The sequence below is a fragment of the Mauremys mutica genome, chromosome 11 (genome assembly GCF_020497125.1).
Source record: "Mauremys mutica isolate MM-2020 ecotype Southern chromosome 11, ASM2049712v1, whole genome shotgun sequence".
Lineage (NCBI taxonomy): Eukaryota > Metazoa > Chordata > Testudines > Geoemydidae > Mauremys > Mauremys mutica.
In genome coordinates, this window is record NC_059082.1 from 78325077 (window position 1) to 78350654 (window position 25578).

The 25578-nt window shown below is 46.9% G+C and overlaps 1 protein-coding gene across 3 annotated transcripts; it reads right to left on the reverse strand.

Moving 5' to 3' along the window:
- Window positions 1-678: 678 nt before the first annotated feature.
- On the reverse strand, window positions 679-23876 carry DHRS7B (dehydrogenase/reductase 7B). 3 transcript variants are annotated; one of them, XM_044978790.1, is made up of 8 exons: window positions 23756-23858; window positions 23092-23291; window positions 13935-14116; window positions 9885-10000; window positions 8083-8293; window positions 6660-6752; window positions 4222-4374; window positions 679-2297 (listed from the first exon to the last, which is right to left on the reverse strand). In XM_044978790.1, exons 3-8 carry the CDS (start codon window positions 14083-14085, stop codon window positions 2092-2094), a joined length of 930 nt encoding a protein of 309 aa, XP_044834725.1. In that variant the 5' UTR covers window positions 14086-14116; window positions 23092-23291; window positions 23756-23858; the 3' UTR covers window positions 679-2091. The 3 variants fall into 3 exon arrangements, with proteins under 3 accessions (XP_044834725.1, XP_044834724.1, XP_044834726.1); XM_044978789.1 differs by lacking the exon at window positions 23092-23291 and having other exon boundaries at window positions 23756-23876; XM_044978791.1 differs by lacking the exons at window positions 23092-23291; window positions 23756-23858 and adding an exon at window positions 23690-23708.
- Between the last annotated feature and the right edge of the window lie 1702 nt (window positions 23877-25578).

The following is a 25578-nucleotide window of genomic DNA, read 5'->3' on the forward strand; positions in this document are numbered from 1 at the left end:
CAGGTAGGTTAAATGACATACTGGCTGTGTAGCAAGAACTACACAACATATCCATTGTAGGAAGGTCTGAAAACTTAAGCTAATAAACACAGAACAAGTTCCCTTCAGTAGAAGGGCTGCTCCCCTCCCAAGCAGGAAGTGGTTAAAGACAACAGTGCTTGGTAATGCCTTGGATTTAAGTCTTAGCTGGGAGATCCTTCAGCTTCAGGTAGGACACCAGAAAGCTTCCACTAGCCATAACTTCAGCTCTGAGATTTTACACAAGAAGCTTGTGGTGTCAGCCGTCCAAGGAGTTGTAATGCTTATCCTGTTACCAGCTCTACAATGTAATGTTTTGCTAGGGCTTTCAGGGGCAAGGGTCCCCACAGAGCAGAAGCAATTCAGTACTTTAAGGTGAAAACCTGAAGCAGGTTTCAGAGGGGAAGGCCCTCCAAGCCCCTCACCCTTGCAAAAGGCTGCCCTGCACGACAACTCGCTCTTGCCTGAATGGAAGCTGGAGAGGGCTACTCTCCAAGTGAGACTCTGCCCAAGCCAGCAGGGGCTAGGACTAAGGTGTATGGTGCTAGAACGTCATCTTAACTCCCCGCTGGCAGGGCACCAGCACAGGAATGCCCCCAAATTGGCTTCAGCTGCCTTGCCTGACAGGGGCTGCAGCACAAAACACTTCATTTCAAACCCTGAGGGGACACAGAGTACAACTTTTATTTCCATCATTTGAGGTGCACTTACAGGCAGGACACATGCAAGAGTGGTAAAGTGTGCAGAAATGGAGACTAAGAATAAGCACAGGATGGGCTAGCAGCTGAGTGCAGGGATTTGGTATGGACAGATTTTACTCGGTTTCTGCGATCAGGGTTTTTTTAAAATAAGGAAGCTAAGAATGAGTCCACTCCCCTTCTGCCTGACCTATCAAACAAGTGGAAAATTGAGCAACACCACCCTGCTATAGGGTACAGATTCTAACCTTCCCACTAGTAACCAGTGTTCAGGAGAAGGGATGAGTGTCCTGCCTCCCTCTGTGAGGGAGATGCTCTGTTAGGCACAGGGAAAATGGGAGAAGAGACGGATAGTTTCCTCTCCCTGGAGCCTCAATGCTGAAGTTGTTTAGCAGGGTACTGCTTCCACACTGTATTTTGGGGTAATAGGTCCCAATTAACACACAATGGCTTTAAAACAGGTAAGACCATATGGGTCTGTCTCCATTAGCTGCACCTACAGGTTCACTTCCCACCCCTTGTCATCACAAGGCTTGTTGCTTGGCACCAAAGGGGTCACAGCTTATTCCTTGCTCTAGGCACACAGCAGAACAATGCTGAGTGTTTTACAGTCAAAGGTTCACGCTGCTGCTGCTGCTGCCGTCGCCACCACCTTTCACGGGGGTTCAGTGCTTACCTGGCAGCAACGTGCACTGGAGCCGAACACTGCTGTGGAGCGCTTGTCTTTCTAGAGCTACTTTAGAAAAAGGCTAATACAAAAACTGATCGGAAGGCTAGGTGGCTTAATGGGTCACTCCTGCTCCATCCAGTGCAGATATCCATGGTGTCATTCCTAGCCCGGACCTGGGCACTTTAAACTGTTTAAAAAGCAGCACTGAACAGTTAACTTTGGCTTAAATCAAGTGATGCTGTGTACTAGGGACACAGGAGACCATTCCAACCCAAGGGATAACTGCTGGATCAGACTGGGAGCAGACTCTGCAGAGCTCCTGGGTGAGGACTGAAGTTCACTGGGAGCACTGTATGGGGAAAGTGAACATCCATCTGCCTGTGCTTGGCTTTAGTTCCTACTCACTGGAGAGCAATAAAACTCAAAATGAGGGTGGGGGGAATGGGAAAGGTTCTCCTCAGCTATCATCCCTGCAGCTTCAGGCAGTTCGCCTGTAGTAGAGGAAGCCGCCTCTAGGTGACGGTGAGGCACTGTTTTCTGGCACCGTGGGCCTCCCGTGATCTGCATGGAACTTTCAACTCTGCACACAATGGTAAGATGCAACCTTTTACATTTGTTTCTTGAAGTAACACATCCATCGACAAAGCCAAGATGCCTGAGTTCGTTTCCTTTTCCTAGTCAATGCCCAGGGGAGCTGAGCTCTGACTAAGAGTCCTTTGCTTTCCTCTCCTTCCTTGCTCTAGATGCCATAAAGGTGAAGAAGAGTCTGGGGGACAGAGTTCGCAGGTAAACAGCCAGGGATGGCAGTAAGCCAGCTACGAGCACCTCCTTCTTCTTCTGCCCCACTGCATTAAGAACCACCTGAGCCACCTCTGCAGCTGTTCTGCCTTCAATGGTGTTCTTGTCCATAACTGTAAAGAGCAAAGGGAAATCAGCATGGATGGCAGCAGGTAAGCACTCATTTCTGATGGGTTATTTCCCCAGGAAAGCTCAGCTCACACAGTATTTTGTTGTCAGTGAGATTCTTGCTTTTAAACCAATTTCAGGTGGGTTTGTTGGGAGCCCAAGTTTGGAGTGATGGCTGAGCTCATGTCAGTAGATGGGGTCCTCCCAGATCCCAGGCCATTGCTCCACCACTGAACCACATGATCCACCAGAGGCGTTATTAGACATTTTAATTCAGTTATGGATGGAGGCTCCAATGTTGAACGCTCTCACAAGTTTCACTTGCTGCCATTTGACTGCATAAATGCCAGGTGCATATTGACTGGCTGAAGTGAGGGAGAATATGGAGAGTTTCCATATTCCCCAAAACTCAGCTGGAGCTGAGTTCAGTAATCTGAACTCGTGTGTCTCCTTCCCTCTCAACTAACTGCCTCCTTTCTACTGTATATTCTTTGTATCCCTGTAAGAAACAGAGACACCGGGTGGATGAGGTAGTATGTTTTTTTTAATCAATAGAAGTTGGTCCAATAAAAGATATTACCTCATCCACCTTCTCTCTAATATCCTGGGACCAATATGGCTACAGCAACACTGTAAGAAACACTGTCAATTAAAACAATGAGGAGTCTGGTGGCACCTTAAAGACTAACACGGTTTTTTTTGGTGTGATAGACCCAGGCTAGTTAGGAACAGCAGAGTAGTAGAAGGGAGATATACTGGCCACTGGATAAGCAGTTTTCTGTTCCCTGAGTGACCAGAGCAGGGGCAGCTCCAGGCTAATGAGAACACCTGATTCCAATTAACCTACTAAGAATCAGGTGAGGCTGTTAAGCACCTGACTCTAATTAAGGCCCCTCTGATGCTATAAAAGGGCTCACTCCAGTCAGGCCAAAGGGAGCCAGAGGAGAGGAAGTGCATGCGAGGAACTGGGAGCAAGAGGCTGAGAGTGGGTAGGTATACTGTGGGAGGACTGAGAAGTACAAGTGTTGTTAGACATCAGGAGGAAGGTCCGGTGGTGAGGACAAAGAAGGTGTTGGGAGGAGGCCATGGGGAAGTAGTCCAGGGAGTTGTAGCTGTCGCGCAACTGTACCAGGAGGTGCTCTAGACAGCTGCAGTCCACAGGGCCCTGGGCTGGAACCCGGAGTAGAGGGCGGGCCCGGGTTCCCCATAAACCTCCCAACTCCTGATCAAACACAGGAGGAATTGACCTGGACTGTGGCGTCTACCAGAGGGGAAGGTCTCTGGGCTGTTTCCTGACCCACAGGGTAAATCTGTGAGGTGAGCAAATCCGCCAATAAGCGCAGGACCCACCAAGGTAGAGGAGGAACTTTGTCACATTGGGCATAAGCTTTCCTGGTTTAAAAAAAAAACTCTTCTTCAGATGCATCTGAAGAAGTGTTTGGGGTTTTTTTTTTAACCCACGAAAGCTTATGCCCAAATAAATCTGTTAGTTTTTAAGATGCCACTGGACTCCTCGGATACAGACTAACACAGCTACGCCTCTGATACTGTCAATTAAGCTTGTTTCAAACAGGTGTGGAGTGCCACAGAATTGGCTTGTTAAAAATACCAGCTCCTATGTACCATTTAAAGCCCCTTGAGGTCCCTGTATAACCCCTAAATAGCAATTTAGTCTGTGAGAGATCTCAGCTTTCAGTGCTGCTCCTTGGGGACACCTCTACAGCCAGCATCCAAAGCCATTCCCTGAGGCAAACCCCATTTCCCAAACTCCTGAGGCCGATGCAACCCTTTTGTAGAACTCTGCTAATGCAATCACTCTCTTGCCTGCAACATGGAGATCTGGCAAACTGCCGAGGTGGAGGCGTTGAGAGTAGTTTGTTAGCAGAAACGTGATCTTGTTTCCTATGAGTACAGAAGGCCAATCCTCACCTCCATAGCGAGATCCATCTGCAGTTACAGCATTGACAGACAGATTTGTCTGAATATAGCCAGGGCTCACAACAGTCACATCGATTTCATACTGTTCCATCTCCGCTCGCAGGCAGTCAAAAAAGGCCTGGGTGGCATGCTTGGAGGCTGCATCTGCAAAACACAACTTGGGCATGCAGTCAGAGGGAGGAGGAGCAGGGTTCAGACTAATTTTTTCACCTTCAACCCCTTTGGCACTAGAGCACAGCACCATTTAACAGCACACTGCAACACTATATTGCTTTGTTACAAGAAGCGAAGAACAGCAACTCTTAATGGAAGCTAGAGGCATTTTCAAAAGGCAAAATGTCATTACCCAAGTTGGAAGCTGGCCAGGATACAGGGCTTCATATCTGACTTGGGCAGAAGGCCCTAGAACAATCAATGCTGCTTCTCACATTTGATAAGAGCTGGAGTTCAGCATTGAAGAGCAATTGAGGAAATACATGGTTAGACTCATAGACTTTAAGGTCAGAAGGGACCATTATGATCACCTAGTCTGACCTTCTGCACAACGCAGGCCACAGAATCTCACCCACCTACTCCTGTATCAAACCCCTAACCTTTGTCTGAGTTACTGAAGTCCTCAAATCGTGGTTTAAAGACCTCAAGGTGCAGAGAATCCCCCAGCAAGTGACCTGTGCCCCACGCTGCAGAGGAAGACGAAAAACCTCCAGGGCCTCTGCCAATCTGCCCTGGAGGAAAATTCCTTCCTGACCCCAATATGGTGATCAGCTAAACCCTGAGCATGTGGGCAAGACTCACCAGCCAGCACCCAGGAAAGAATTCTCTGTAGTAACTCAGATCCCACACCATCTAACATCCCATCACAGACTATTGGGCCTATTTACCTGCTAATAATCAAACATCAATTAATTGCCAAAATTAGGCTATCCCATCATACCATCCCCTCCAAGACTAAGCTTGATAAGTTTATGAAGCCAGATATGTCTTTTGCCCCCACTACTCCCCTTGGAAGGCTGTTCCAGAACTTCACTCCTCTAATGGTTAGAAACCTTTGTCTAATTTCAAGTCTAAACTTCCTAATGTCCAGTTTATATCCATTTGTTCTTGTGTTGAGGCAGAGTGGGAATATAATTCCCAATAGCAGGACAGCAGGGCCTGGTATGACCAGGCATAGAGCAGGCCCAGGGAGTGGCTTCTTTCAAATACATTTACTTAATTTAAAAACCTGCTCACACAACAAGGTGGGAGCAGAGACAAGTCATACAGCCTAGGGCAGGATTTTTGTTCACTTCTTTTCCATGCATCCCCTCACCTCAACTGAACCTCTGCCCAAAGTCTCTCTTCTCAGTCCAATATGAACACTCTAATCCTCCCCCATCATGGAGTCTGCAAGACTAGATAATCGGCATCTCTTTTCTTCCCTACTCCACCCCACATTCAGGCTCTCATTAAGTCCTGTCACCTTTATGTGGTCTCTAAAATCCATATCCCCTTCATCATCCCAATTTCCAAAACCTAGGTCCACGCCTGGAGCATATAGTATCAGCTATTTCAGCTTCCACCTCTCATCTTGTTCTCCCCCAATCTAATCTATTCAAAACGTCACCATTGTTATCTTCTGCTGCTGCTGCTCTGACCAGTCACAACCCCTTCTTGAAACCCTTCACTGGCTTCCCCTCTCCAGTTCCACTCATTTGCATTCCTCCTTATTTTCTGTTCTTCTCATCTCTCAGCTTTGTACCTTCTTTTCATCCTGCAGTCTATGCTTGAAATGGTCTCCAATTTCCCATGTTTCAAGCTCTCCCTCTCTCCTTTCAAATCCCTATTTCCTTGAGGTCTCCTACACTAATTTTTTCACAGATGGCTCTTGTCTTGAGTCTGAATGATTACCCTTATATGTCCAGATTCGACTGCAGGCTCTTCATGCCAAAGACCTTATCTGCTTATGCATTTTTGGTAAGGCAGCGTACAATTTACTGTGCTCTTTAAGTAACAGGATATGCTTCTGCGTTCCAGGATCCCTACACCCAGGGAGAACTGTCAGGCAGCAGCCAGGAAAAGAGCATGGATAAACGGCAATATGATTATGAACCAAATCCTAGTAACTAAAGCTTGCGGGGGTTCTCGGACATTAGTATGGATGATGCCATGAAGCTGTCAGGGTAAAGAAGGAGGATCCTGGCCTGCCCTCCCCTGAGAATTTTAGACCAGTGCTTCAGTCTATGAAGATTTTAAGACTTGTGATCAAGGCTCCCCTCCCTTGAACACTTCTGACCACTGTGTCAGAGGGTTGAGCCCACACTGAGAATGTTCCACAGCTCTTGCATTCCATGCATAGTGCCTCCTCCAAGGATGGGAGCAGTGAAAATAGTATCCAAATATTCAGCCCCGGACTCTTATTCCCCCATCCTGCATACAGGTCCTGTACTTACATGCTGATCTGAAAGGAATGCTTATTTTGCCTTGAATGCTGCTGATCACCACAATGTGGCCTTGTTGTCTTTTGATCATGGAGGGCAGAAGAGCTAGAGAGAGAGGGGGGAGACTCATTCAGAAGAACAATTGCTGTTACTGCTACCCAGAATCAGTGTTTATAAGAGCAGTGCCACTATAAAACCTGGCATCATCTAAGGTCTGCTGATCCAATTTAGGGGCCAGGGCCAGGGGACATTGGTTAACAAGATGCTCACATTAAAATGAAAGCTCCTTGTTAGGCCCCATATTAAACAATGCCAAGAAGATCCATTCTCTCCTGGTTCTTCTCTCTCTCTTCCCCACTCACCCCCCAAATCTTCCAGCTCCACTTGAGACTGCAATGCTAGAGGCACCTTGCATCATGAACTATTCTATACACTCCTAATGACTCATGCACCATCCTCCTTGGGAGTCAAAAGGGTTGCATGCAGCATGATTATCACTTTAAACCTGAACACTAACTGCAGCTTCAGCTGGGATAGCAAACCTGGCTATTGCAGTCTGGCTGTGCTCTCTGGGGTTCTACCAGGGCAGAAGGGAGAACGAGGCATCTCTTGAAATGTCTACTGAACTAGAATCAGAGGAGGTTTGAAGAGCAAGGTAGATAGACGTTACCAAGTGTTTGTGCAGCATCTAACGCAGTATGCCCTGATCGTGACCACCAAGCACTACAATAACACACACACACCCCGCATAAGGTCATGGATAAGAGTACAACAGATGCTAGTTAAGCCAAAGCAATTAAGCACAGTTCACAGAAGACAGGCTCTGCTGAGCCCATCTGAACTCTGGGCAATTTTAGGCAGGACTGGAGGGTTTACATTCTACAGCAAAAGTGGCAGGATGCACCAGGGAGCAACAGAAACGTTACAAGGGGAGGAGAGGCAAATCACTTCTGTGTAGAGAAAGAAGGGTGTGTGTCTGTCTTTTTCTAACCCTCTATGGCTTGGCAGAAGGAAACTCCTCTTGGAAGTCATAAAGGGGCTTTTGCTCTTGGTTTCAATATTTCTAAACGTGTAAGGTAACCACTTCCCAGACGGATCCCAGTTTTGCTGTCTACACAGAAACTTTTTCCAAACCAGACTAAAACAAAATAGGGCTGTCACCAGGGATACACACATATGGGTACGCAACAATTATGGAAGAAACTATTCTAGTGCAAGGGCCTCTGAGAAGTGAGAGAGTAAAGACAGAGTTCAGGAGGGTTTTTCTGAAGAATCTTGATAGGATTAAGAATGGGGTGGCAACGTAAAGCGGAGGGCAATGGTGAGCAGTTAGAACAGCTGGCGAGGCAAGGACAAGGGGCAGGGGTAATCCCAATCTGACGAGCTAAGCAACAGCCCAGCCTGAAAGCACGAGGAAGGGATACGTGGTATATACCTTTTGTGAATGCTATAGGACCAAAGTAGTTGGTTTCCATCACTTTTTTGTCCACATCCATCCCCGTGTCCAATATCGTGCCTCGGTAACTGATCCCTGCGTTGTTGATCAGTATGTCCACATGACCCACACACTTCAGGATCTCTTCAGCAGCACTTACTACCATTTTAGTATCAGAGAGGTCAAAGATCACAGTGAAAGGTTTGTGTATCTGTGAACAAACTACATGTTAGGAAAAGGTTTCTTCGGGACTCCTGACCATTCGTTCCCATTTCTTAGGGAGAAGGTGCAAAGAAGAGGACTGTACCTTCAAAGCTGAGAAGGCAGGAGCACCCAACCTTTGTCCAATCATAGGCTGCAGTGGCTATTTGCAAGGAACCCACAATCATCAATAGAGCAAATTTCCATTTCCTTTGGTATGGACTAAAGAAGCTACAGATCCCAGCATGCAATGTTCCATCTTGCTCCACAAGGCTTTCTGCTCAAATCTGAAGAACTGCATGCTGGGACCATGTCAATCTCAGATCACACATCCATAGCATGGAGCAGTGATACTTAGACTGAGGCTTGGTAAATGAAAGAATGAATTCATACTTCTGTCACTCTCTTGGGTAATGTTGATCCTGAAATACTGAGGTCTGAGTATTACTGGTATAGAGGGTGGCTGCCACTGGCCACATCTTAGAACTCTATGATCCTCACAACTGGGCCACCTCTTGATCTTCCCAGCACTGGAAATAACAAGGGTAATGAAATGGAGTGGCGTGGAGATCAGTTTTCTACCTGTGATATCCTGTCGGGAACTGTCCCACGGAAGTCTATTGGGAAGAGTCTACTCTTCTTTCCTACCCACATCCTCCAAGCAGTCCCATCCTCAAACTACTGGGGATTTGAACCGCAGTAAACAGGTAACACTTTACAAACATGGATCACCATTCTGCATTAAGGAAGGGTTAGTGGCGACGTGAAGGGTGGAAATACCAAAGACAAGGAACTATTTAATGAGGAAACTGGCCCAAGAGCACAGCAGAAGATTCTTGTGTTGCTTAGAGTTGTGGAAGTAGATGTCAGAGTACATGGAGGTACCATGCACACATCCCTCCAGTTTGTTCTGCCCTGCTTGGGGGGGATGTGTTGATAGGACAGAGGGAGATACAGCTAAGGGCCTCAGTTCTATGTTGCTCCATTTCTGCACTTGGTGCAGGAACAAGGTGAGAGAGGATCAAAAGGCGGCTTTAAGTCACCTTTGCACCCCCCTACGGCAGCTCTAAGTTATGCCACCATGTATAACTCTGTGGGCCAATAAACCAGTACAGAATAGCTGGAGTGCACTGCACTTTGGCCTGCTCCCAACACCAGCTGTCAGGCAGGGAGTGAGCAAGTGCGATCCCCCTGGAATCTCTCTTGCACCAGTGTGTTACTACTTTGTTAGATAAAATGAGTCTGATATAGCCAGAGTCCCAGCCTGTTCTGTTATCCTGGGATTGTACCTGCACCAATTTTATAGGTAGAGCTCAAAAACAAAATGAAAGTCAATTAAGTTACTCTGCCAGGGGTACAGGTCTACATCCTGCACGCACATGGTTTGTTAAATCATGGATCATTTTTAAGACGGTTGACTCATGAACATTTTCTGCAAGACAGGACACATCACTAGATTATACTCCCATACATGCAGCATAAACTGCTGATAATTGCAGGATTGTAACTCTCATTCAACAAGAAATTCTGCATATCTTGTAATGGCAGGAACAGCAATCCCAGCACCAGGATGCGATAGCCCATTCTCTCCCTGTACTTACATTCTTTGCGTGATTGGCCTTGGCAGAGAGCTCCTGCACCAGGTCCTGTAGTCTCTCACCATTTCTGCCACAAAGCACTAGTCTGGAACCAGCTGCATGGAAAGCTTTTGCACATTCTTTGGGGGAAGGGGATAATAGAAAAGCAGATGTTTTAATGCCAGAAACAGATTTTGTATCTATTTTATAGCTGGAGACATGCACTAAAGATCCCATTAGCATGGGTTGGAGGTGGCCATGTTGATCACCTCACAAATGACCAAATCATCTCTCAAACATGCCAACAGAATCTTAAACTTACAGCAAGACGCATTTTCTTTATACCACATTTCTAATAGAAAAGCTTTTCATTTTTAAAGTAGTATCTTAATTTTTCATCTTTTGTCTGAAAAGCTAGGCTGCCGCAGAAGCACGAGTCCCAGCAGAAAGGCCTTGGAGTCAGAGAGAAGCTCTGTCTTTTAGAAACACTTGACAGCTGTTAGGCAGTTGGTGTGTTCTGGTCACTGCTCATAACTATGTTACTGTCCCCTTAAGTTCCCCATGTCTACCTGTTGTCCCTAGTTTTAAAATGTAAAGTAAGGTCTTTTGGGCAAGGACCAACTTTTTGTTGTGTGTATACAGTGCCTAGCACACGGGGGCCTTAGCCTCTAGCTGCCAGTGTAATGGAAATCATCGCCTCGAAAAAGGATCTCAACTAGTTTTTCTGTAAATCAAAGTTGTAGTTTAAGGTCCAGTATTTGAACATTCCTGGACTAGAAACAAATGACTTATGCCATTGGAAGGTGGAGACAAAGTGGGAGGAGGAACATAACACATGGACACACTGCCTCTTCAGGCATCTGCAACATCAGGGGCCTTGGAAAATCATTCCTAGCCAAATGCACTAGGGTCATGTATAATGGCAGCTTCATTCTCTATGAAGGGAGAATGCATCCTGCCATTGCAATGAGATGATAACTAGGGCCATACCAAATTCATGGTAGGGATGTAAATATTGTTTTAAAAAGTTAACCGTTTCAATGATTAAAATTATATTGTTTAACCTGTTAACCACAGCCGTGCCAATCGGCCGACGGCCCCAGCCCCAGCGGTTAACAGGGCAGTTAACTGGTAAGACTACTGCTTACTGGCTAACCATTTACTATTTTACATCCCTAATTCACAGTCCATTTTGGTCAATGTCATGATAATAGGGTTTTTAAAATAGTAAATTTCATTATTTCAGCTATTTAAATCTGAAATTTCACAGTGTTGTAATTTAGGGGTCCTGATCGCAAAAGGAGTTGTGGGGGGGTGGTCGCAAGGTTATTGTAGGGAGGGTGGCAGTACTGCTGCCCTTACTTCTGTGCTGGCTGGCGGCGGCGCTGCCTTCAGAGCTGGGCAGCTGGAGAGCGGCGGTGGCTGCTGGCTGGGAGCCCAGCTCTGAAAGCAGAGCTGCCACCAGCAGCAGCAGTGCAAAAGTAAGAATGGCCTGGGATGGTATTGCAACCCTTACTTCTGCGCTGCTGCTGGCGGGGTGCTGCCGTCAGAGTGCTGCCCAGCTAACAGCCACTGCTCTCCAGCCACCCAGATCTGAAGGCAATTCAGAAGTAAGGGTGACAATATTGTGACCCCCTCCCCTCCAAAAATAACCCTGTGAGCCCCCCTGCAACTCCCTTTTGGGTCGGGACACCCAATTTGAGAAATGCTGGTCTCCCCTGTGAAATCTGTATAATATAGGGTAAGAGCACACAAAAGACCAGATTTCACAGTCTGTGACATGTTTTTCATGGCCATGAATTTGGTAGGGCCCTGATGATAACTCTTATCCATCCAGCTACTATTATTCTAACCCTTAAGAAAAGGCAACAAAAAAATAATGTGATGTTATCCCTCTCTCAGGGCTATTTATTTCTGGTGTAATTCTTAACTACTAGTGCAGCTTTATGTCCTTCCACGCCCTTTGATCATGACCTAATGAAGTAAATCCCTTATTAATTACGCTGGACTGCTTTGTGATGACATCTAAGGGTGTGGAACAATACTTTGCCAAAGGTAATTAGATGTGTCAATGTATAAATAGCCCCAGGAAAAAGATGGCATAAGCTCTGCTTGGGGTTTTAATGCAGCAGAGCCTATAAGAGAGGAAAACTGATTGCATAATGGGTGGAACTAAAATTTTAAAAGGGGATACGAATTTTGGGCTGGGAGGATCCCTTCTTGCTCTTTAGTTGAAAAGCAACAAGTAGGAAAGCGACTCCCAATAAACGTATGGTCTTTAAATTGCAATATGCTACTTGGACTTCAAAGGTCTGTCCCAGGACGCTGGTTCTGTCTCTCTTCCAATCAGGAAACATGATACTCCTCCCGCCCCCTCACACTTGCAGCTCTTCAGTTCTGACTGGCTGAGATGGGCATCCAGTATATTTTTGACCATTCCGCTAGTGTGGTTGCTGCTCCTCAAGGACAAATCCACACAAAAAGGTAGGACATACACAAGCTGTACAAGTGACAATGAGAAGTCACAAAAGACAGCAGAAAGGACACTGTAAGCCCAAGAAGCTTTTTTAAGGCAATTCTGGGAAGAAGAATTATAGAGCACATCCACCCAGCCTGCGCATAAGTCTCCCACTGACAAAAACTACCAGGTCACATACTTGATGGCTGTTCAAATGCACCACCTTTGCATTTCTTAAAGTTCTTGGCTCCCATTGACAGTAGTGGGGTGGGGTATTTGAACTTAAAATTTGCCCACTTGGGATTTGTACCCAAGGAGAGAGAAGCATGCATAGAATCATGCTCCATAACTGTGGACAGGAACAGACTGGGGAAAAGATAATCTGGAAGTATAAGAGGAGACGAGTCCAGACCACCAGCTCCAGAAGGTCTTACAGAAATGGTCTGTGTCACAGTTCTTGAGGTAATTGCACCTTTAAGCCCTTAACATCCTCCTTGAGGTCACCCCACTTAGGTCTCAGGCTTCTAAGGTGTCCCACAACACTCTCTATAGACTGGGGATTTAGGCTGCAGTTTCTCTGGCGATTCTCCGTAATCCCCTCAGCAGGCCTGACTTTAGTTCAGTGCCTGCAGTCCTGTTCTCTCAGTGACAACAACAGGGTTAACCAGGGACCAGCCAGCTTTCATAAAGCAAAGTATTTATTCAGAACAGCAGCATTTCAGAGAAGACAAATCTTAAAACAATGAACAACTCATGTACACATGTCTAGCTTACCAAGGGTCACCCATCTTCCACACACACAGACCCTAGCAAGTTTTAAAAGATGCCAGGTCCTTTTGCAGGGCCTGTCCCTCACAGTCCCATGTAAATTCTTGGATCAGATGTGAGTGGCCCTCTCTCTCCATGTCAGGGGCATCATGTGATAAGGTTTTCAGACCTCTTTAATCAGGTCAAACCTGTCTATGCAATGTGAGGCTTCTCCAGACTTATTACCAATCTAGAGATTTGCAGTAAATTGCCCCCCTCCTCCAATGATTTAGTTCCTATATAAAACTCCTGTAACTTTCCCATGGAGCCAGAATACAATCCCTAGCCCATACAAATACATCTGGCATTTATAAAGTTGACACAACAGTCTTTGAATTTTCCATGTATCCAGGGCTTTGGAGCTGAGCGCGGAGCTGGAGCGCGGAGCAGCTCCGGAGCAGTGGAGCTGCAGGTTTTTGCCTGGAGCTGGAGCAGAGCCGGAGCACAGCTCCAAAGCCCTGCTCTCCTGGCTTTCCCAGTATGTTAGGTGGGCAAAGGCCCTTGACACAGTATAGGGTCTCTGCTACCACTTCAATGAGCTCTCAGGTTTATATAAACAATCAATAGGGGCCTTTCTAGTAAGAGCTGAGGTATGGTATCCTACGTGGAAGTGTGTAGTTTGGGTGGCCATGACTGGTTTGGATGTACAGCTATTCCCATTACCTCTCCAAGGTGCAAAGGCACAGAAACGTTCTGCTCCATGCTGTTACGTGTTCACAAGGGTGTGGCTCCGAACAAACAATTCCTCTTCACTCAGACCCCTCCGCATCCCAGCCTCCCGCCATCTTGCAGTGTGCTTCGAGACCCACCTTTCCCCAGGCCAGATGTAGCTCCTGTGATCACCACTACTGCATCCTGGAGGTAGGCTCGCATCCTCATTCGCTGCAGCAGCCTGAAGAGGGCGAAGAGCCCCACGCTGCCGAGAAGCAGTGGGACAATGGCTGTGAAGGTGAGATCCATGAGCTTCCCTCTGGGAATGTTCTTCCTAGAGCTACAAAATGAAAGCAAATGAGCATTTCACAGCCAGAAAAGCTAGGAAGAGATTGAAACCTGTTGGTGACCCTTTTTCCCTTTAGGATGTTGACCAGATTAAGACGCTAACATACACTTACCCACTCTCTGCCCCCCACCCTGGCCCCTCTCCAGCACACAGGACCCAGTTTTCATGTGGACACATTCAGGAAAATGTCAAAATGCTGCACAAAATTGGTAGTATCATGTAAATGCCCATTTTAAACACTTAAATGCCAATTTGAGCATCACAACAGGACATTTGGTTTTGGACATCTTAAAGTACCATGTTACAAAATTAGGCTCAGAGATTCCATTTCCAACAGCCTCCTTTTCTCTCGTTTTACATTTTTGTTCACTCTTTGCATTTGTTTTCTTGTGCATGACACAGTTGGACCACATGCTCCTTGGGCGGGGAAGTGTCTGCACATCTATGGTACTATAAAAACATCTTAGAATTTTCTATAGCATTCATCACCACAGTATCGAAATGCTGATCATAACAGACAAGTACCTATACATTATTCCAGGTGGATATAAGCCAATCCACCTTGTGGGGTGGGCGGGTTCCTGAGCCCGGAAGTCTATGCAGCAGCCCCACAGCCTGAGCCTCTTGAGCTGGAGTTGGCTGGCATGCGCCAGCCACGGGTTTTTCCTTAATGTGTAGACATACCCACAGAGAACAAGAGGAGGCCATGATCTAGAGTTTGAGTACAAAACTGGGAGGCAAAGCCCTAGCACTGCCCTTTGTGTTTGGAACAAGTTACAGCAGGGTAGATGTTCAACTCCCATTTAGGCATCTAAGCTGTTTTCACTGGGAGCTAGCCACTTAATTGAGGTGCCTATAAGGGAGCTGAGCTATTCTGGAAATCTGGCTCTTAACCTCTTTGCCTCTGTTTCCCCATGTGTACAGTGGGGATATAATACCTTTTAACCAGTTTTACGACTGTGCTAACCACCCTGTTCTACAGGATATGGACAATTCCCATCTATAGCAATTCTGAAGCATCCAAGTTATTACTGATTAGAATTACCTACTGCACCAGGCTGTTGTGGGGATCAGTCATCTGGTTTACTGACCAAAAAAATCATCTGCTTTTTAATTTCATTGAGCATCCCCTTGTTTTTGCATTTTGAAAGAACATAAATGAGTGCCTGACTCACCACCTCTGTACACCACACTTTTTATTCTCTTCTATCATATCACTTCTTATTCATCTCCTCTCTAATCTAGGCCGTTCTGTCTTTTTAATTCCCTCATCTGGAAGCCTCTGTACCTTTAATAGTTTTTGTTGCCCATTTTCTATTTCCATATTTATGCATGAGGAAACTGGACAAGTGACCTAATCTCCACCTCAAGATCACAGTGAACCAGATGCACAACCAGCAGCAGGACTTTGATTTTACAATTTCCAGGAAGAAAGAACTGGTGAAACGGGGGATACGAATGATCAGAGATACCTACCTGAATAGGAAGGCTTGCCAGCCACTGAGAGACTCTGAGGATGGAATTGGAATGGAATTCTATAAACAAGAATCCCAAGACAAAGAGAGCCCCACCTCAGTCAGGCGTGAGACCTTAGGACAGAGATCAGGGACAACACGGTTGATCTTAATTGTCTTGGAGAGGTATAAGCATAGGAAAGAATTGCTAAAGTACCTCAGACCTAGATCACTAAGCTCTGCTCCAATTTCAGGATCAACTTACAGGTAAAAAAAAACAACAACCCACTTATTTCTTTGACTTGTAAAACTGAACAAGCTTAATATGGATGTCACTGAAACAGTAAATACAGAAGAGGAATGCTAAGACGTCATGTTTACAAAGGCTTTTGTTTATGCTCACAAACACACTTTAGCCCTTTGGTGCATTATGTACCAAGTACATCTCATCTGCAGTGCTGGAACACTTCAGCGCTTTGGAAAGCATCACTATGGCATAAGAGTTGCAGCAGTGGCCAACAGTGAAACCATTAACCAGACAAGAGGATGAAAAAACATAACAACACGGATACCAGCAACTATCCCCGTTCCTCACAGTCACATGACTTGGGGTAAAAAGGCTTTGCAGAAGAAGGTGACTTGTGTATGTGTGGCTCCCTATTGGCTGGTGAAAGCTCCCAGCAATCTGCTGTTTTCTTCACTTGTGGTTTTTGAGAATCCAATTAAAGCAAAAGGCAGCACCAATAGAAAATGGATAGGAAGTAAAAAACTACAAACCATCTTGTAAACATCCGCGCCCAAGGAACAACCGTCTCGGATTCCATGGTCAACAGAGAAAATACCTTAGTCCACTCTGGGTCTCTTGGTGCTGGAGGACAGTTTGCCCCAAGTAAACACGGCACGAGGTTACTGCATTCCATTCGCCGTTCTACAGTCTATATTTCTATGGGGAGAGCAAAGGTCCTTCATTCAATCAAGAACATCACCAGGGACCATCGCTGCCAGTGGAATTTAAAACCATTAAGGAACTGTCCAGCAAATGAATTATGGAAATAAGGGCAGAATGCATAGCCTGATGGCCCCACCATTCAGGACATTTTAGGATTGATTCAAGGAGGGAGCTACTCTCCTGGCCATCTGGGGTTGGAAACTCCAGGGAGGGTTTCGTTCACTAGTCATAGCTTGAATAGAAAACCCTATCCTACCTTGCTTTCTGGTCAATATATGGAATAGCCTGTGCTGTGGAGTATCAGAGGGAATCTGGACACTGCTTGATAGTCCCTAAATACATAAAAGGGATGGACAGAAGTAGCTCCTACTAGCTGCCAGTTAGACTAACTTCCTGATGGAAAGGATTTCAGTGGTTCATGAAAGGCAAGAATATCTCTCACCTTGGGCACTACTGCAGCTCCCAGAATTCCCTTTTAATGGGAAACAGATCTAGCCCTTAGTTGTTGTGTCCTGCGGTGAGAGTTTATATACAGATAACGATTGACAGATAGTGTGAAGGCAGACCCAACTTGGAATGGATGGCCACAGAAACCAAGGAATTCAGTACAGGGTGTGCTCTCATTTATTAAGCAGGGTACTATCAGTTTCACTGAGCACAGCATCTTTGCTGACACAACAGGGTATCAGAATGTGCCCTGATCAGTTTTCTTGAGGTTTACTTGGTGGAGGGGTTGAAGGAATGAGTAGTTGTGAACTGGGGAAGGAATACAGGCTAGGAATCAACAAGGGCTTTATCCACAGCACAAAATGTCAAGTTGTAATACTCAAAAGGTTGTGGGAAGAAGGCCAGAAGGCCTACAACCTGATGAAATTTCACAGTAACTAAAGGAATCTCAGGAAGCGATACGAGGAGGCAGCCCATATATCAACCGTGCTGGTTAATTTAAGATGCAATGGGCATTCCCCAGACTTCCAGCTTCAAAGTTCAAGATCCCAACATAACCATTCCAAGACTTGGATCCACTACCTTTTCCTGACAGCTAGAAGGAAGGTTTAAGATGACACCAAATTATTTGGAGAAGAGGGGACTCCATGCTCATAACTGTCGCAAATCACTGATCATAACTCTCACAACCCCCAAAAGCACAGAAGAACATACAGATTGCAGGGGAGGAGAAAGGACCTTGACTAGGAGGGTAAATAAAAACTGTAATTAATATAAACAAATACAAATTATTGGGAACTTGTCAAAAAGATGAAATAGTATAAAACACATCACAGCCACACATGCAAATAATTTCCCCCCTCAAAACAAAACGAACAGAAGGTAATAGGAGTCAGAAGGAGTGAAAGGGTCTGTCTATCAAGTACAAGAGAGCACTAAAGCTCCACAGACAAGTTAAAATACCAAGGGTCTCTGAAAAACCGCAAACCTAAGACAGTTATTTGGTGAAGAAGTGTCTCTCATAATACCTATTCTCCTGTAACTCCAGCCTCCTAGAATCACGTTGTCCTTTACGTGACAAATGGTAGCAACTGTGAGGGTATTTTTAGAAAGCGAAGGGTCTCATTTAAAAAATAAAACAAAAAGAGAGAAGAGCCCCTATGTAGGGGAGTGACTGTGCTGGAAGAAGTGCAGCCCTGTACTGTGATAGCTACTGTCTTTGGTCTGAAGAAAGTACAATCTCCTACCTTTGAAAAGAGCTCCCTTGCCAGCAGCGGCTCCCTGTGATAGTGTCTCCCTCTGGTCTGGTGACAGGGGGCAGACAGATCTAAACTGGGAAGTGGCAGGGGGCCAAGCAGCCACTTTCACTCCAACACTGGCAGGAAATTGCCAAGAACAGCCTCTAGCAACAGACCTCAGGAACACTGTCTGTGACCTTGGAGATGGGAGAGTCATTTAGGTCCCCTTGCTTATATAGATATAGAGAAGAATGAGAAAAAAACAAAACAAAAATAATCTTTGAAGAGAGAGCGGCTGAATTTTTTAAGCTGGTGCTGATGGGACTGAAGTGAACAGCTACCAGGAAGAATAATGAATGTTATGTACTTTGCAGGGGCAAGGAAAGACTCATGGATTAGCTGAGATCTCTGCAGAGTAGGAGCATGTTCCAAGCGTAGTTCAGCTCTCCAGTGGAGTAGAGACCCTGAAACTGGATCACACTACATTTCAAAAACAAAAACAAAACCCTCCTTTCTCTCCATCCTTGAGATGTCCCAGTGTCTTAAGCGCTTGGCCCAGGGCTGTTTATGTTTCATATCAGTTAATCTCTTTATTGAGCCAACCACTTAGGTGTGATTTAAATTTCTCTCCAAAGATCAGCTAAGACTTCAAAAAACTGCTATAGAAACATCACCTATTAAACTGCTACAATGATCTCATGAAAAGTGAACAGCAATTTTTAGTTGGTAACAAACTCAGAACTTCCATGTGACCACATGAGAGTTCTCTGCAAATGACAGACTGAGGTTCAAAGACTAATTCAGAATTTGATAAGAAAAACATACAGGTGTAACAGTGAAGTGATTAAATCCATGTTGTAGCAAGGGGGCTTGGCCTCCCCCACTTGCCCCTTGGTGGGCAAAGCCAGGACACCCACACCCGCCCTGCCGGAAGCAGAGGGGCGGGACAGGAAGAATAAAAGGCAGGCCCTGCAGCTCATTTGGGCTGGAGCTGCTGGAGAAGACAGATGCCTCCTGCCAAGGACTGAACCCAATGGAGACCTCTACAGCGATGAGGACCCAGAGAGTTGCCATTAGCAGTGAACCTCGGGGAGTTGGAAGAGAACCCCGAACAACAGGTATGAGGTGAATATAGGAAGTAGCCCAGGGATACCAGATGATAGTTGGGTTATGTGCTTGCCTGAATCCAGATCAGTATTTGAGTTGCATCCCCACTGACCCAGTGGTGGAAACCTCCCCCACTGTTAGGGCTCTGGGCTGGGACCTGGTGCAATAGGGTGGGCCAGGGTCCCCCTACCCCTTGCTGCCAACCCCACCCCTGGGGTGGCATCCTCCCTACCTTAGGCCAACAGACTTGCGTTGGTCTGCTGTCTGCCAGAGCCAGGATGTCTGACTGTTTGGTGCTCAGGGCCTGAGCCCCTGGACTCTCTGGTGCTTGGCCCTGCCTAAAGGACCAGGGCCTTAGAGATGGTCTACACTACGGGAGGGGATCGATCTAAGTTACACAACTTCAGCTACGTGAATAACGTAGCTGAAGTTGATGTACTTAGATCTACTTACCGTGGCATCTTCACTGTGGTGTGTCTACGGGAGACATTCTCCCATCCATTCCCCTTGTGCTTCTCGTTGATGTGGAGTACGGGAATCAACGCTAGCACGATCAGCGGTCGATTTACATTAGACACGATATATCAACCCCTGCTGGATCGATCGGTGGCCGTCGACCCAGCCAGTAGTGTAGACAAGCCCTTAGAACAGGGGTGGGCAAACTCTTTGGCCCGAGGGCCACATCTGGGTATGGAAATTGTATGGTGGGCCATGAATGCTCACGAAATTGGGGGCTGGGTTGCGGGAGGAGATGAGGACTCTGGCTCAGGGTGCAGGCTCTGGGGTAGGGCCAGAAATGAGTTCAGAGTGCGGGAGGGGGCTCTAGACTGGGACCGGACCAAGGGGTTCAGAAGGCAGGAGGGGGCTCAGGGCTAGGGCTGGGGGTTGGGGCGTGGGAGGGGCTCAGGGGAGCAGGCTCTGGGCAGCGCTTACCTCAAGCCGCTCCCGGAAGCAGCGGCATGTCCCCCCTCCAGCTCCTACATGGAGGTGCAGCCAGGTGGCTCTGTGAGCTGCCCGGTCTGCAGGCACCGCCCTTGTAGCTCCCACTGGTCACGGTTCCTGGCTAATGGGAGCTGCGGGGGTGGTACTTGGGGCAGGGGCAGTGTGCGGAGCCCCCTGGTTGCCCCTACGCACAGGAGTCAGAGTGGGGACATGCTGCTGCTTAAGGAGCCACAGCACTGGCAAGAATTCGAGGACCAGATTAAAACATCTGAAAGGCCGGATGTGGCCCCGGGGCCGTAGTTTGCCCACCCCTGCCTTAGAAACTGCTATTTCCCCAGTAACCCTTGCCTTGTCAGGGACCTGAGTGAGGGGGCATGGCCTCCCTCCAAGACTGACGGAGAAGGGTGGCCAGGCACTCCTACACATGTAAATAATTAAGTTACAATTTACATAACACCATTTGTTCCAAAGGACTCTATGAACTGAAAATAATGTGAAAACTAGTCAGAGACAATCAGCCATCACTAAAACTTCTAAGGTGGCACTCGGTGACCATTCCACAGAACTCACCAACATGACACAGAAATTCAAAACTTCTGTATCCAACTGAAAAGGCAGAGGGAATTTAGGGGGAGAGCCTGCAATAACCCAAGTTGGAATTTGGCCAGGATGTCATGGTTAACTCTCTTACTCTTACAAAGAGTGCCATGGACGCTCTAAGAACCATAAGTGGTAAGGATCTTGGTTTTGAATTTTGTTGTACATAGTAGAACACAATGGAAAGCAAGAAATCAGTGGTTTCGGGGGTTTTGTTTTCAAATGGACATAGTTCTATTACTTTGAGGCTTGAGTTTTTGCACCTTTATTTCTACAAGCTGCCCATCCTGTAGACATTACTACAAACTCTATCTTAAGTCAAACAATATCTGTATTTCAACAGGAAATGTCACTGTGTTGTGTATGATTTGACATGTGGTCATTATACAATACAGTGATCTCCACGTGAGACAGGAAAAAACAAATGTTTTCAGCACCTGACTGCCAGATTGGGAGTTCAGGACAGATCATTCTTAATCTTAGCAATTTTTTTGGATCATACAACTTTATTTCTAAATCCCCCTTTCTAAGTCCTCTGCTGAGGTGCCTGAGGTCGTGCACAAGTTCAAACACTAACAAATATAGGGGGGAAAAAATTCAAAAGCCAAAAAGAATATCTTACTAAAAATTATTCTGTCAGAGCAAACACCATCTGAAATATTTTGGAGAAATTAACCTATCTCCAATTTCACCCTCCTCCCTTGTTTTCTTTAAGTTATAATTAGTGAATATAACAGCAATGAAAGGTATTGGCTTGAGAGCCCTGCACAGATCTTTATTCCCAGACTCAGGGCTAGTCTGCACTGGCAGTGCTTTAAGGTGGCTTGTGTAGTCGCAGCACAGTGCTGGGAGAGAGGCTCCCAGCACTCTAAAAAGACCACCTCCACGAGGGGCATAGCTCCTAGCACTGGTGCACTGTCTACACTGGCATCAAGTATCAGAGGGGGAGCCGTGTTAGTCTGGATCTGTAAAAGCAGCAAAGAGTCCTGTGGCACCTTATAGACTAACAGACGTATTGGAGCATGAGCTTTCATGGGTGAATACCCCACTTCGTCGGATCCAACGAAGTGGGTATTCACCCACGAAAGCTCATGCTCCAATACGTCTGTTAGTCTATAAGGTGCCACAGGACTCTTTGCTGCTGTCTACACTGGTGCTTTACAGCACTGAAACTTTCTGCGCTTGGGGGTGTTTTTTCACACCCCTGAGAGAATGTTGCAGCGCTGTAAAGTGCCAGTGTAGACAAGCCCTAAGATACAGTATGGACAGCAGTGACACAATTTCCTTCCCTCCTCACACACTGTCTTACCAGCCTTCCTGAGCTCTACGGACTACATCTATGGGGTAGTTCAGTTTGTACAACTCATTCTGTTTATAGCCTCTTTGCTGAGACTACCAACAAAGGTGCCAACTGTGATTTTTCTGATGTTGACAGGTATCCACTAGGACCCAAACCAAGACCAGGCCTACACTAGAAAAGGTTTTCCAGAATAGCTTTACTGGCAAACCATACTAGTGTAGACACAGCTTTCACTGTCAAAAGAGTGCTTTTACTGCAAAGTTTAGTCTGTTCTCCAAATGATATAAACTATACCAGCAAAAGCATTTTTGTGTAGGCATAACTGCCTTTACACTAGGAATTTTGTCAGCATACAAATGTCAAAAAACCCCAAATGCAAATAGCTACCCCCTCAAACTAACATTTATATACTGGCAAAAGTTTCTCATGTAGACCTGGCTTGAGATGCAGCTCTGTGTTTCATATAGGCCATTGAACAGCCATCAGACAGCAATGACTTTTGGTCACTACTACTGTCTTGGGATGGATTTGAATTGGTAACCTAGAAATCAACATGTTCTTTATCCCATTACCCAAGACTATAAGTTATTAACAGCTGTTTGTTAATAGTAATTTGACTTTGTACCCTCCTGTAGCTAAAGAACTGGTCACCACACACAAATTCTTCATATCAGAGATTGCAATTACATCTCAGAATTAAGCTTTTCAAATTTCACACTTAGTTACAGAACTAGCCCCTTTAATTGTCATAACTAAATTTAACTCAGCAAAGAAAAGCCAACAAAACTGGCCAGATCCACCTCCCTTCTCCAGTGGTGCTCTGCAACTCACTAGTCTTCATGCCCACTCTCCCTTTCAGGTTCCAGACAACAGACCTTACCAGTCCCTTAGGCTACTTATCTTTATGCCCCTTTTCTCTAATCTCTCCGTACCATAATAATCTGACAGCAGAAGTCGTTCTACATCAGATCTACTAATGTCAAGTGGACCAGGGTTCCTCGGGGGAGAGCCACAGGATGTTTGCCAGACCAAGAAGCTGTTTTTGCAGCACAGCTGCAGGCGCCGCTCACTTCTAGGGCTGCTTTCCCAGGAATTTCTCCGTCCCCTGCCCCTTCTCACGATCTCTCAGCTTCTATTACCAACAAGCGTGCAGGGAAGAGAAGTAACACCTAGAAGTTACAGCCGAAGGGCTTGATCGCGTCTCCCTCTGCCCAACGTCCCAGGGGTCGCAAGGCTGCAGCTGCAGCGTCGTGAACCTCAGCAGGACCCTTTTACGAGGCCTCCCCTCCCATGCCCAGCGAGATGGGGTTGTTGGGGGGAGACAGACGCATAGAGGTCACGGACCCCGCCCCATGGCTAGTGCCCATCTCCCCGCCTTGCACGAGGCGTCTCAGCCGGGCTCGCTCCGCCCCAAAGCCCACGGGGCTGGGTCCCCAGCCGGACCAGCAGCTCGGCAGAGCCAGGCCCCCGCCCCAGGCTGCCCTTCCTTCCGTAGCCTTGGTACTGCCCGGTCCCCACACGGAGCCCTACCTGACCCCGGGGCCACCCGCGCGCCCTGCACGGGCGGGACCCCTCGCGCCCCACTTCCTACCCTACCTGGCTATCCCGGTCACCATAGCCACAGCCGGAAGTGGCCGGGATTCGTCGGCCGACCAATGAACGCGCTCCCCGCCCCTTCGCGTCACCAGGAGCGAGGCGGTTCCTACGCTGGGGGTGCGGCGGCGCGAGGCGGATGTTGCCCGCTTCGGGCCGGAGCGGATGATTGAAGGAACGGACCAATGGGTCCGACCTCACTTACCCTTCGGGCGGGAAACATAGGCTCCTCCATGGGGTTCCGCTAGGCAGAGAAAAACACCCCCCCCCCCCGGACCGTGTCCAGGATAAGCTGGTCCCCTTGCCTCGCTGGGGTCCCAAAGCTCGGGGTCTGCCCGTACATTACCTAGGCACAGGGCCGGGGCTGTGTCAGTGTTACAAGCTGTGAGGCTTGAAAATCACCGGGAAACGTGTTCTGGGATTTCCAGGGCAGCCCCTGGTAGCTCTCAGGGTTCCCACCCAGCACGGGGAGCTGTGGTGTGCAGCCTCTGCCTAGGCCTCCTCCTCCTCCTGCCCCTCTGCAGCAGGGTGGAATGGGCAGCCACGGGCTTAGGGGGCCCTTGGGGCGAAAAGCGACAGAGCCGGCAATGGAGCCTTGGCTCCAGAAAGAATAGTGGTGCCTCCCCTAATGGAGGGAGGGAAATAAGGGGGCACGTGGGAAAAGAGGAAACAGAAGAGGGAGAAAGACAGCAATGACTTCAGAGGAGGAGTAGGCCTTGTGTCTGCCCCAGTCGCCCTAAATCACACCCAGACGAAAGGGGTAGCAGGACAGCAGCTTTGCTTGCCCAGCCCCAAAAGGCTAGTCCAGGGAGAGGAAGCCAGTATCTATTGAAGGAGAGGTGTGGTAATGGGGGCATTATTATGGGGCCTGGTAGTGATGCTGTGGCCACTGTAGGTTTAAATACACGTCCATACGGATCCCCATTTGTGGGCTCCTGACACTTACTAGGTATGTGTTGTTATGGCGAATTCTCCATTGGAGGTGGAGCAGAATCTCATTGAATTGAGATAGTATTGCAGTGCTGTATATGGAGTAGAGAATATCAGTGGATATTTGAACCAATGGTGTTGGAACAGTATTTATAGTGGGGGGTTCTGAAAGTCACTGAACTAAACTGTAAACCCTGTATATGATGGAAACCATTTCAAGCCAGGGGGTGCAGCAGAACCCCTAGTTCCAGCACCCCTGGGTAAAATTATATTTTAAGAGCATCCTGCAGTCTAGGTCAGTTCTGAGGCCCCAGTAACTAGAATGACAAGTGTTAAGAGGACATAAAGGAAAGACAAGTTAAAAGCAATATACATGGTTTCATGTTTGTGCCACTGAACTTGTTTAAACAGCCAAATAACATTACTGCTTATGTGAAGCCATGGGTATGTTTTCAGAACTATAAGGCAATTTCTGAGGGTTTTTTATGTGATGAACTGAACAGGAGTTAACACACTGTTACATAAACTGACTCCCACTTTCCTAATCATGTGCCTTGGGTTAATGCCAAGGTGCGACAAAATGATCCCTGAGCAGAAATTTGAAAAACAGCTGAACTGGAAGTGTCAAAATGACACTTAGGCCTCAAAAATGGCCCCAAATGGCCTTCATTATATAAAGATGATTTTTAATACAGGGCATCTAATAGACAGATTTCACTCAGACTACTACATCCCAGAGACAAACTTAAGGAGCACCATCTGGTGCCGAGGCATCTTTAACCAGTTTTCAACACCTTCTCTTTTGACTTAAGGAGACCAGCTGGGTTGAAGAAGAGATTTTTGCATGGATTCTATCCCTGTTGATATTTGAAGAATCTTCTTTGAACCCTGTACTT

Bases quoted from the DNA above. Each gene is read 5' to 3' on its own strand.
- DHRS7B (XM_044978789.1), bottom strand. From the start codon at position 23,775: ATGGTGACCGGGATAGCCAG. The intron at 10,001-13,934 runs GTGGGTCTCGAA...CTTCCCCCAAAG, and splicing joins TACATCTGGCCTGGGGAAAG to AATGTGCAAAAGCTTTCCAT. The intron at 4,375-6,659 runs GTAAGTACAGGA...TGTGTTTTGCAG, and splicing joins CATTCCTTTCAGATCAGCAT to ATGCAGCCTCCAAGCATGCC.